The 10,760-nt window shown below is 40.4% G+C and overlaps 1 protein-coding gene across 8 annotated transcripts in view; it reads left to right on the forward strand.

Moving 5' to 3' along the window:
- The window catches only part of LOC133486084 (CSC1-like protein 2), a 28,714-nt gene extending 18,201 nt beyond the window's left edge, over positions 1–10,513 (forward strand). For 6 of the 8 annotated variants that reach the window (XM_061790712.1, XM_061790714.1, XM_061790713.1 and 3 more), the window contains 6 exons: positions 1,260–1,325; positions 2,048–2,210; positions 3,667–3,772; positions 7,948–8,115; positions 8,206–8,321; positions 10,005–10,510. In XM_061790712.1, the coding sequence (XP_061646696.1) occupies positions 1,260–1,325; positions 2,048–2,210; positions 3,667–3,772; positions 7,948–8,115; positions 8,206–8,321; positions 10,005–10,088 (703 nt within the window). In that variant the 3' untranslated portion in view covers positions 10,089–10,510. Of the gene's footprint in view, positions 1–1,259; positions 1,326–2,047; positions 2,211–3,666; positions 3,773–7,947; positions 8,116–8,205; positions 8,322–10,004 lie in introns of all 8 variants that reach the window. The other 2 variants (XM_061790716.1, XM_061790719.1) reach the window with 2 other exon arrangements.
- Positions 10,514–10,760: the final 247 nt, after the last annotated feature.

The following is a 10,760-nucleotide window of genomic DNA, read 5'->3' on the forward strand; positions in this document are numbered from 1 at the left end:
AGCGACCAAAGCAATGAGAAACTAACACTTAGTTTACTCTAGCTATATGGCGGGCGGCTGTGTAGATTGACTTCCTATTAACTTTTGACTGGTGGCGCCCTCTTGGGTACACTGTGGCAGAGGAATTGATCAAGAAGTAATTATTTCACATACTTTCACCTAATGTAATGATATCCATCCATCCATCCATCCATTTTCCGTACCGCATAATCCTCACAAGAGTCGCGGGCGTGCTGTTGATTATCTAAAAGAGAAAACCAATTGGTCGTTCATTATTAAGTGAAATTGATAATTGCTCTTTATCAAATATAAAACCGTTCCAGCACACGGGCCATGCAACTGAACAGGACAGGTTAAAAAAAACAAGAAAGAAAGTGAGAAAAATTAAGTCATAGCATTTTCATAGAATAACTGAAAAGGTACTATTGATCAGTGTTTTGAAGGGGCAATAAACTAAGTCCCCCTCTCCTCCTAAATGTGGATTTAAAGTATATTAAACATATAAATGCAGTACATAATATCCATCCATCCATTCTCAAAACGGCTTATCCTGTTCAGGGTCGTGGGGCGTTGTAGCCTATCCCAGCTGACTTTGGGCGAAAGGCGGGTACATAATATATACATCCATCCATCCATTTTCTGAGCCGCTTCTCCTCACTAGGGTCGCGGGCGTGCTGGAGCCTATCCCAGCTATCAGCGGGCAGGAGGCGGGGTACACAGTGAACTGGTTGCCACCCAATCGCAGGGCACATATAAACAAACAACCATTTGACCGACCACGGTGACCGACTGGTTAGAGCGTTTGCCTCACAGTTCTGAGGACTGGGGTTCAATCCCTGGCCCCGCCTGTGTGGAGTTAGCATGTTCTTCCCGTGCCTGCGTGGGTTTTCTCCGGGCACTCCGGTTTCCTCCCACATCCCAAAAACATGCGTGGTAGGGTAATTGGCAAGTCTAAATTGCCCGTAGGTGTGAATGTGAGTGCAAATGGTTGTTTGTTTCTATGTGCCCTGCGATTGGCTCGTGACTGGTTCAGGGTGTATCCCGCCTCTCGCCCAGAATCAGCAGTACAGAAAATGAATGAATGAATTACTCAAAAGGACTCAAAACTTCAAGTTTATGACTTGCGACTTGACTCGGGACTTGAGGGCAAAGACTTGAGACTTACTTGTGACTTGCAAAGCAATGATTTGTTCCCGCTTCTGGTATGTGCTAATTGGTATTGTACTACTTGTCTAATGCAATTGAACTGTTTGCTGCAGTTTGGAGTATTTTTTCGATTGGCTTTTTGGCTCTACGTTCTTGTCCAATGCGACACAACGGTTTGCGTAAGTAGCAAATACATTCTACAACCTGTCATGACCTTGTAACACCTCAAACACATGCATGTTCTATAGCAGTGGTACTCAAGTTTAAGTTTATGGTCCAGTTCAAAAAAACGTTTTGAAGCCGGAAGCACATAATGTATATCATGCATTATAATTCAATCCCAGATATTTTGTCGTGACCTACAAAAATGATACATTTGAATTTAATTGAATTCTTTGTTTCAAATGTAATGACATCCATAAAGAATAACAAAATAAACAAGATAAAAATAAAATCATTTAAAAAATACATACAAAAAAAATTGTTACGTTACGCGAATTCGAAAAGGAGTAGGAAAAAATAAAAACGGATTTAGTCCTACCACTATCACAACTTTAGGATTCTATTACTTTCTATGAACATGAATATACTGTAACACTATAGTAAATTAATAATCAGAAGGAATATAATTTGCATATACACATCCTTATTCCTATATACAAGTAATCAGTAGTAACTAATAAAATGTTCTAATAATGGAAAGGCACTAGTTTAGATCTATGCAGGACCCCTCTTCTGCAGGGCATTTCAACAGCTAAGCCAATTTTTATCAAGTGATGTTTGATTGCCCCATTTAATCTTGTCTAGACGTACATTTGTACGCTTAAGATGATACCTGACGGTTCTGATCAGTCCTCAAGAAAATATATGAATAACATGATATATGTATAATTTTCGCTAGGTGCGTGTTCCTTCCTGACACAGGCTCCTTTTTTGTTAAATGTGTCATTGCGGCAGCCCTCACTGGTAATGCCATGGAACTGCTGAGAATCCCGGCTCTGGCAGTGTATGCCGTTCGCATTTGCATGGCTTGTTCTGAGGCCAAGAGGAGGAACATTAGGATGGTTAGTGTGGCATTTAGTATCATTATGATGCAAATAAGTTTCTTTGTTTTAGCAGCAACAGTTGACGATTTACTTGAAAACACAAACCTCAAAATTACTGGCTTGGAGAACAGAGTATTTGTTTGTTTGTTGTGTTGGCCCATGGGCATCGTTGACATGTTCCCCCACCTTTAAAATATGTCCCATTTGCCCCCACCATCCCCCACACACTTTTATACAGCCATTAAAATTCCTTTTCAACATGTTGTAATGTATTTTTACGAGCTCTTCTTGAACACATCATGAGCAGTCTGCCCACACACAAGGTGAGATTTTGGCTACAAGAGAGTAGTCATTGCTAGTTCCACCATGCTTTTCATTTATTAGGCAAATAATTTGAGTTACCTTTAACAAACACTCAAAAGTAAAAGTTATTCACTACCACTAACAATGGGAATCTTTTGTGCATACTGGGCACAAAAATGCATCTTAAGAAAAATAAAAGTAAAATTGGTAAAAAAAAATACTTTTACAACGACATTGTATATCAACCAAGTGAGGCACTAGGGCACCTTCATGGATTCACACTGCACACGGAGTGCAGATGCACACACATGTCAATTCATACTACATTTCATCATAGTGCATGACAGTACGTGTTTCACGCATGTGACTGGTGGGAGGAAAAAAACAGAAGCAAATTGTGCGACTACTTAATAAAAACAAGGCCAGAAACGGTAAATTTAGCACACTGTTGCAAGAACTGATAGGTTTGTCACCTTGCTGTCTTTATATTCCTTGAAATTTGAATAGAATTACTATAGGGAGGGGCATACTGGCCGGATCTCACAAAAACGCGAGACAAAGCAGACAAACATCGTTGTTGCTTGCTCTGCCCTGTATGCATTTGCACACCTTTGCAATAAATGTGTTGTACTGCATGAGGAAAATGGTGGTCACACCAGACACTAATTTTCAGATTCATCCATCCATTCATTCTCTGTACCCCATATCCTCATTAGGGTCGTGGTTGTGCTTGAGCCTATCCCGGCTGACTTTGGGCGAGAGGCGGGGTACACCCTGAAGTGGTCACCAGCCAATGGCAGGGCACACACAGATAAACAAACAAAAACAAGACAGACAATGATTCACAGTTTCATTCAGTAAACCTGAAACATGGGAGGAAAGTACCTGGAGAAAATCCACATAGGCACGGGGAGAGCATGCAAAGTTCACACAGGAAGACGACAGCCTGGGTTTGAACCAACAACCTCTGAACTGTGAGGCTGAAGTGCTAACCAGCCGCCCATCATGCCGCATTAGAGATCATGACCACAAATATAATACAATATTTATTGTACGCAAGACAGAATACTTTTAATGACATCAGCAAAGGGTTATGAAAAGGCTTTTTAAAGATTGTGGGGACTATTCTTGATAAGATGAGTCGTGATTTTGTTTCCATGTCATTTTACAGTTGCCAGCCACTGAATTTCCATGTGGAGCATCATACGCCTGGATGATGTGCATCTTCACTATGGTTATGACCTATAGCATCACCTGCCCGGTCATAGTCCCCTTTGGTAGGCTTTGTATATTTTCTTTGCATCTGGTCTATTTTTGCAATATGGTGAAATGATTGAAAGTGACACATACATGAGCTGTTGAACGACTATATTCTCTCTCTCTCTCTCTCTCTCTCTCTCTCGCTCTCTCTCTCTCTCTCTCTCTCTCTCTCTCTCTCTCTCTCTCTCTCTCTCTCTCTCTATATATATACACACACACACACACACACAGTGGGTACGGAAAGTATTCAGACCCCCTTAAATTTCTCACTCTGTTATATTGCAGCCATTTGCTAAAATCATTATTCATTTTTTACTCAATGTACACATAGCACCCCATATTGACAGAAAAAAAATTAAATTGTTGACATTTTTGCAATTTATTAAAAAATAAAAACTGAAATATCACACAGCCAATAAGTATTCAGACCCTTTGCTCAGTATTTAGTAGAAGTACCCTTTTGAGCTAATAGAGCCATGAGTCTTTTTGGGAATGATGCAAAGTTTTTCACACCTGGATTTGGCGATCCTCTGCCATTCCTCGCAGATCCTCTCCAGTTCTGTCAGGTTGGATGGTGAAAGTTGGTGGACAGCCATTTTCAGGTCTTTTCGGAGATGCTCAATTGGGTTGAAGTCAGGGCTCTGGTTGGGCCATTCAGTCACAGAGTTGTTCTAAAGCCACTCCTTCGTTATTTTAGCTGTGTGCTTAGGGTCATCGTCTTGTTGGAAGGTGAACCGTCGGCCCAGTCTGCGGTCCCGAACACTCTGTAGAAGGTTTTCGTCCAGGATATCCCTGTACTTGGACACATTCATCTTTCCTTTGATTGCAACCAGTTGTTCTGTCCCCACAGCATGAGGCTGCCACCACCATGCTTCACTGTTGGGACTGTATTGGACAGGGGGTGAGCAGTGCCTGGTTTTCTCCACACATACCGCTTAGAATTAAGGCCAAAAATTTCTATCTTGGTCTCATCAGACCAGAGAACCTTATTTCTCACTATTTTGGAGTGCTTCAGTTGTTTTTTTTAGAAAACTCCATGCGTGCTTTCATGTGTCTTGCACTGAGGAGAGGCTTCCGTCGGGCCACTCTGCCATAAATCCCCGACTGGTAGAGGGCTGCACTGATGGTTCACTTTCTAGAACTTTCTCCAATTCTCCCGACTGCATCTCTGGAGCTCAGCCACAGTGATCTTTGGGTTCTTCTTTACCTCTCTCACCAAGGCTCTTCTCCCCCGATTGCTAAGTTTGGCCGGACGGCCAGCTCTAGGAAGGGTTCTGGTCCTCCCAAACGGCTTCCGTTTAAGGATTATGGAGGCCACTGTGCTTTTAGGAACCTTAAGTGCAGCAGAATCTTTTTTTGTAACCTTGACCAGATCTGTGCCTTACCACAATTCTGTCTCTGAGCTCTTCAGGCAGTTCCTTTGACCTCCTGATTCTCATTTGCTCTGACATGCACTGTGAGCTGTAAGGTCTTATACAGACACACATATATATATATATATGTATATGTATATATATATATATATATATATGTATATATATATATATATATAATATATATATATATATATATATATATATATATATATATATATATGTATATATATAGACAGATGTGTGACTTTCCTAATCAAGTCCAATCAGTATAATCAAACACAGCTGGACTCCAATGAAGGTGTAGAACCATCTCAAGGATGATCAGAAGAAATGGACAGCACCCGAGTTAAATATGAGCGTCACAGCAAAGGGTCTGAATACTTATGGCTGCGTGATATTTCAGTTTTTAATAAATGTGCAAAAATGTCAAAAATTCCATTTTTGTTCTGTCAATATGGGGTGCTGTGCGTACATTAATTAGGGAAAATGAACTTACATGATTTTAGCAAATGGCTGCAATATAACAAAGAGTGAAAAATTTAAGGGTGTCTGAATGCTTTCCGAACCCACTGTACACACAAGCAGTTACTTCAAAATGCCGCCATTTTGAGTAACGAGCAAAGTAAGGCATTACTGTTTCCAGGAAAGTAATCAGACTATAGTTACTTCAAACCATCAATAGTTACTTTTGAGTCATTGTTTCTCACCAAGTATTAAATTGTGGATGTGAAACAAAACTGTAAAACACAGTCCAACTATTCAATATCATTTAACTGTTCACACAAACAGCTTACGTCTCAGCAAAAATAAGAAAGAGATTGGGAGGTGATTGTTTATTGTACAATGCACAGTGACGGTACAGTAACATAAGTGTAAAGAAATGCATTAGTTCACTATTGTTACACAGTTTTATTTTCCTTAGTAAAAAGTGATTTGATTGTTGTTACTTTTTTATTCACACATTAAGAATACAGTTTTACTGGCATGTTCAGCGCGCAATGCATTGTGGGTTAATTATTCACACTGAAGTGCGCGGTCATAAATCGTCATACAATAAGTACTGACTCACTTGTACTGTGGATAAGTAATATTCCTGCTGAAAGTTGCTGAAAGTAACTAAAAAGTTATTTCTTTCTAAATTAGTTACTTTTGAAATCAAGTAATCAGTAAAGTAACTCAGTTACTTTTGCAAGGTAACTCTGGCAACACTGCACACAAACACGATTAGGGTGATTGTTCTGTTTTGGGGCTGATAGATCTCACTTTCTGTCTCATTTTTTCCTGAATTTCTTTCTATCTCTGCATGATGTTTAGCTTTTGAGGATCTTTTAGTCTACAGTGGGTACGGAAAGGATTCAGACCCTCTTAAATTTTTCACTCTTTGTTATATTGCAGCCATTTTCTACAAGCATTCAAGTAAAAAAATTTTCCTCATTAATGTACACAGCACCCCATATTGACAGAAAAAAAAATATTTCAAATTTTTGCAGATTTATTAAAAAAGAAAAACAGTCATGGAACAGGGTAGAAAAAGTACTGATGGAGTGCTACTATTGTAAGAGCAGTGAAAGGGGATACATGCAAAGAATGTTGGGGGAATGGACTCTTTGGAATCCTACATTCACATTGAGTAAGACAACTCCAGGCTCAGCAAGAGCAACTATCGGTTTGAGATAGATGAGGTACAATACCTCATCTGCAGTGCAAAGATGCTACGGAAAGGGGGAGCCAGGACACAACGTCATAGTCGAGGTGATTTCACCATCACCCCCAAACATTGAGATTGGGTTTCAAGGCCCCCAAACAGAACAGCTCAATACAAGAGCATTTGACTTGAGAAAGAAGATCATGAAGTCTTGGGGGAACTCTGCTACCGCATGCGTGGCAATGCTATAGAAAGAAGTACTATCAGAATCCGTACTGGACAACATCAACACAGCAACGCTAAGCATCCCTACCAAGACCATCACAAAGATGCAACAGTATGTTATCCTAGAGATGTTTGGTTACAAGTTAAACAACCGGAAGAAGCAAGGGCAACCTCCATGGAAGGGAAGGCTTGAGGCAAAAATAAGGGCGACCCGGAGAGAAGTTAGCCTCCTAACAGAGCAACGCAAAGGTGTGAAACTTAAGACTCATCTGTTCTTGAATTTCTTTGGATCATGGTGTTTTGTTGCAGCTTGTTGAGATCTTTTGGCTGACTTCAAACTCCACTTGGTGCAGGATCCCCTCCCAAACCTGGAGAGGGCACTCCACTCTTTTTCGACGTGAGGACCATGGCCTCACATTTTTAGGTGCTGATTCTCACCCCTTTCGCTTCACACACTGCTACGAAACGCTCTGGGAAGAGTTGAAGATCGCGGCTTGATGAAGCCAACAGAACCACATATAATTTGTAAAAAAAAAACATGACATGCCATCTGTGAAGTGTACAGTGTAGTGTAACAATAAGGTGCTGCTGTATGCAGCTGGGAGCCACAGAACATGTCAACGTCCCCCCCAAAAACTATCCATCCATCCATTTTTTTATACCATTAACAGTATCCTCATTAGGGTTGCGGATGAGCTGTAGCGCAAATATAAACCTTCAATTAATTAAGCCCAGTACATTATAATTTAGTTTATATTAGTCACAATAAAAAGTTATGTTGAAAAAATATATAATTATCAAAATGCAATTTTATAATGAAGCCCCCCTTGTTACTACTAAAAGAAATCTGACGTGACAGTTGAGTAAATCAACTGTATTCTGATCTAGTGTATAGAGACATTTTACCAGTCAGTCATTAAATGTTGTGCCCCTCTTCCCTGTGCAGGCCTGGTATACATGATAATAAAACAACAAGTGGACCGGTACAACATTTACAACATGTATCGCCCAACCAAATTGGACAAATGTATCCACTCTGGAGCTGTCAATCAAGCAATGGTTGGCCCCGTACTTGGAATGTTATGGCAGTTTTTCTTCTTTCTGAAGCGTTCTGGTATTACATTCACATCTTCTTTGTTCTTGTTTTTGTCTCTTGAGAATTTAAAGCCCCTGATGAATGAGTCCCCCTGCTCCCTGTCCCCAGGTCCTTTAGCAACTTCAACCCTATTCACAGGTACCATGCTGCTCATCACATTCACGATCTTCATCACACGGGTCTGCTTTGGACATTTAAATAATTTCAGTCCTCACAACTATCAGGTAACAAGCTTGTCTTTTTGGTATGTGTACAGTGGGTACAGAAAGTATTCAGACCCCTTAAATTTTTCACTCTTTATTATATTACAGCCATTTGCTAAAATACTTTTAAGTTCATTTTTTTCCTCATTAATATACACACAACACCCCATATTGACAGAAAAAAAAGAATTGTTGAACATTTTTGCAGATTTATTAAAAAAGAAAAACTGAAATATCATATTTAACTTGGGTGCTATCCATTTCTTCTGATCATCCTTGAGATGGTTCTAAGCCCTTCATTGGAGTCCAGCTGTGTTTGATTATACTGATTGGACTTGATTAGGAAAGCCACACATCTGTCTATATAAGACCTTACAGCTCACAGTGCATGTCAGAGCAAATGAGAATCATGAGGTCAAAGGAACTGCCTGAAGAGCTCAGAGACAGAATCGTGGCAAGGCACAGATCTGGCCAAGGTTACAAAAAAAAATTCTGCTGCACTTAAGGTTCCTAAGAGCACAGTGGCCTCCATAATCCTTAAATGGAAGACGTTTGGGACGACCAGAACCCTTCCTAGAGGTGGCCGTGCGGCCAAACTGAGCAATCGGGGGAGAAGATCCTTGGTGAGAGAGCTAAAGAAGAACCCAAAGATCACTGTGGCTGAGCTCCAGAGATGCAGGCGGGATATGGGAGAAAGTTCGAGAAAGTCAACCATCACTGCAGCCCTCCACCAATCGGGGCTTTATGGCAGTGGCCCGACGGAAGCCTCTCCTCAGTGCAAGACACATGAAAGCCCACGTTTGCTTTTTAAAAAAAAAAAAAAAAGGACTCCAAGATGGTGAGAAATAAGATTCTCTGGTCTGATGAGACCAAGATAGAACTTTTTGGCCTTAATTCTAAGCGGTATGGGTGGAAAAAAAACAGGAAATGGTCATCTGTCCAATACAGTCCCAACAGTGAAGCATGGTGGTGGCAGCATCATGCTGCGGGGGTGTTTTTCAGCTGCAGGGACAGGACGGCTGGTTGCAATCGAAGGAAATATGAATGCGGTCAAGTACAGGGATATCCTGGACGAAAACCTTCTCCAGTGTTCAGGACCTCAGACTGGGCTGAAGGTTCACGTTAAAAAAAGACAATGACCCTAAGCACGCAGTTAAAATAACAAAGGAGTGACTTCAGAACAACTCCGTGACTGTTCTTGAATGGCCCAGCCACAGCCCTGACTTAAACCCAATTGAGCATCTCTGGAGAGATCTGAAAATGGCTTTCTACCAACGTTCACCATCCAACCTGACAGAACTGGAGAGGATCTGCAAGGAGGAATGGCAGAGGATCCCCAAATCCAGGTGTGAAAAACTTGTTGCATCATTCCAAAAAAGACTCATGGGTGTATTAGCTCAAAAGGGTGCTTCTACTAAATACTGAACAGAAGGTCTGACTACTTGTGGCTGTGTGATATTTCAGTTTTTCATTTTTAATAAATCTGCAAAAATGTCAACAATTGAGTTTTTTTTTCTGTCAATATGTGGTCCTGTGCTCGATGTACATTGAGCAAAAAAATGAACTTAAATGATTTTAGCAAATGGCTGCAATATAACAGTGAAAACTTTAAGGGGGTCTGAATACTTTCCGTACCCACTGTATATGACTTCAGTTGTTTCTCTTTAAACTTTCATGAAATAAAATGTCTTGTTTTGATCTTAGGTTAACGCCCATCGTGAACACGTAGGGGAAGAAAACACAGAAGATCAAGACTCAAACCTACATTCCCTCTTTCAGTTGAAATAGATATCGGAGCCACACAGGCTCCAGTTTAAGTGCACAAATTAAAATGTATATAGTTATGTTCATTGTCAAAAAAGGCGTTGCCCCTGAAGAGATTGGCATTGAGTAAAATGGATTTTGGAAACTAAACCAAAGCTAATCCATCCAATTTCTATCGCCTACCTCTTCATTAGGGTTGCTGGTAAGCTGGAGCCTACTTTAGCTGACTTGGGGCGAGAGGCAGGGTAAACCCTGGGCTGTTCGCCAGCCAATAACACATGCAGCATAGGCACACTGTATTTCAGTAATATCAATCGGGATAAGTAACTACTTTGTCAGCTGCTATTAACCAAGCTCAGAATGCTGGCTTTGAGACCCACCAATACAATGAACCACATGATGTAACATGTTAAATATCTACTCTTGCATTTGTTTTGTATTCAGAATTGAATGTAAATAAACATACTTGTTTAAAAAAAAAAAAAAAAAAAAAAATTTGTATTTTTTCGTATGGTGGGTACCTGATTATTGATGTCTGTCACCATGTCGTAGCATGCTCTAAAATCACTGGTCCGAAAAAATGTCGTGGTACAAAGCCAACAACACAATTTTGAATTTTACACCACCACAACCAGAAGTTATTAAATTAGTCAAATCTTTTTAACTATAGAAGGTTTCACTTTACCATTCAAGGCG

This window comes from Phyllopteryx taeniolatus, chromosome 11, assembly GCF_024500385.1.
Source record: "Phyllopteryx taeniolatus isolate TA_2022b chromosome 11, UOR_Ptae_1.2, whole genome shotgun sequence".
Classification (NCBI taxonomy): Eukaryota; Metazoa; Chordata; class Actinopteri; order Syngnathiformes; family Syngnathidae; genus Phyllopteryx; species Phyllopteryx taeniolatus.